The 510-nt window shown below is 45.1% G+C and overlaps 1 protein-coding gene across 1 annotated transcript in view; it reads left to right on the top strand.

Annotated features, from left to right (window-relative positions):
- Positions 1-510, top strand: part of LOC118338860 (collagen alpha-2(VI) chain-like) — an 11,069-nt gene that overhangs the window by 7,817 nt on the left and 2,742 nt on the right. Inside the window, exons 21-23 of the mRNA XM_035676276.1 lie at positions 7-42; positions 143-188; positions 272-424. Of these exons, the coding sequence (XP_035532169.1) occupies positions 7-42; positions 143-188; positions 272-424 (235 nt within the window). The remainder of the gene's footprint in view (positions 1-6; positions 43-142; positions 189-271; positions 425-510) is intronic.

Genomic DNA, 510 nt, shown 5'->3' with positions numbered 1-510 from the left:
GTGCAGGGGGACCCAGGACCAGAGGGCGATCCTGGCCTTACTGTGAGTCACCTTTTAAAAATCTTTACAGCTACAGTAAAATACTATATTAAATATATTTCCTTGGTTGTTTTACTACTAACCTGCATACCTGTCACTGCAGGACTGTGATGTAATGACTTACGTAAGGGAGACGTGTGGTTGTTGTGGTGAGCAAACATACCCGATCAAACACAGGTCCGTTCCTCGGCATATTTAAACATACTGATCCTGTTCTTGTCTTTTGTCTCAGACTGTGAGAAGCGCTGTGGACCTCTGGACATCGTATTTGTAATTGATAGCTCAGAAAGTGTTGGGCAGACAAACTTTACCCTGGAGAAGAACTTTGTTATTAGCACCATGAACAGACTGGGATCTATGGCCAACGACCCTACGTCAGCAAGCGGTACGGTTGAGCAAAAACACAGCACAGACGTCCCTGCAAATCCTTTTGCAGACACAGTTTCAAGTGACAAGAAGGAGAGGTTGCCA

This window comes from Morone saxatilis, unplaced genomic scaffold (assembly GCF_004916995.1).
Source record: "Morone saxatilis isolate NCDOM2014 unplaced genomic scaffold, NCSU_SB_2.0 Contig5, whole genome shotgun sequence".
NCBI lineage: Eukaryota > Metazoa > Chordata > Actinopteri > Moronidae > Morone > Morone saxatilis.
This window is presented reverse-complemented; position numbering and strand designations above follow the sequence as displayed.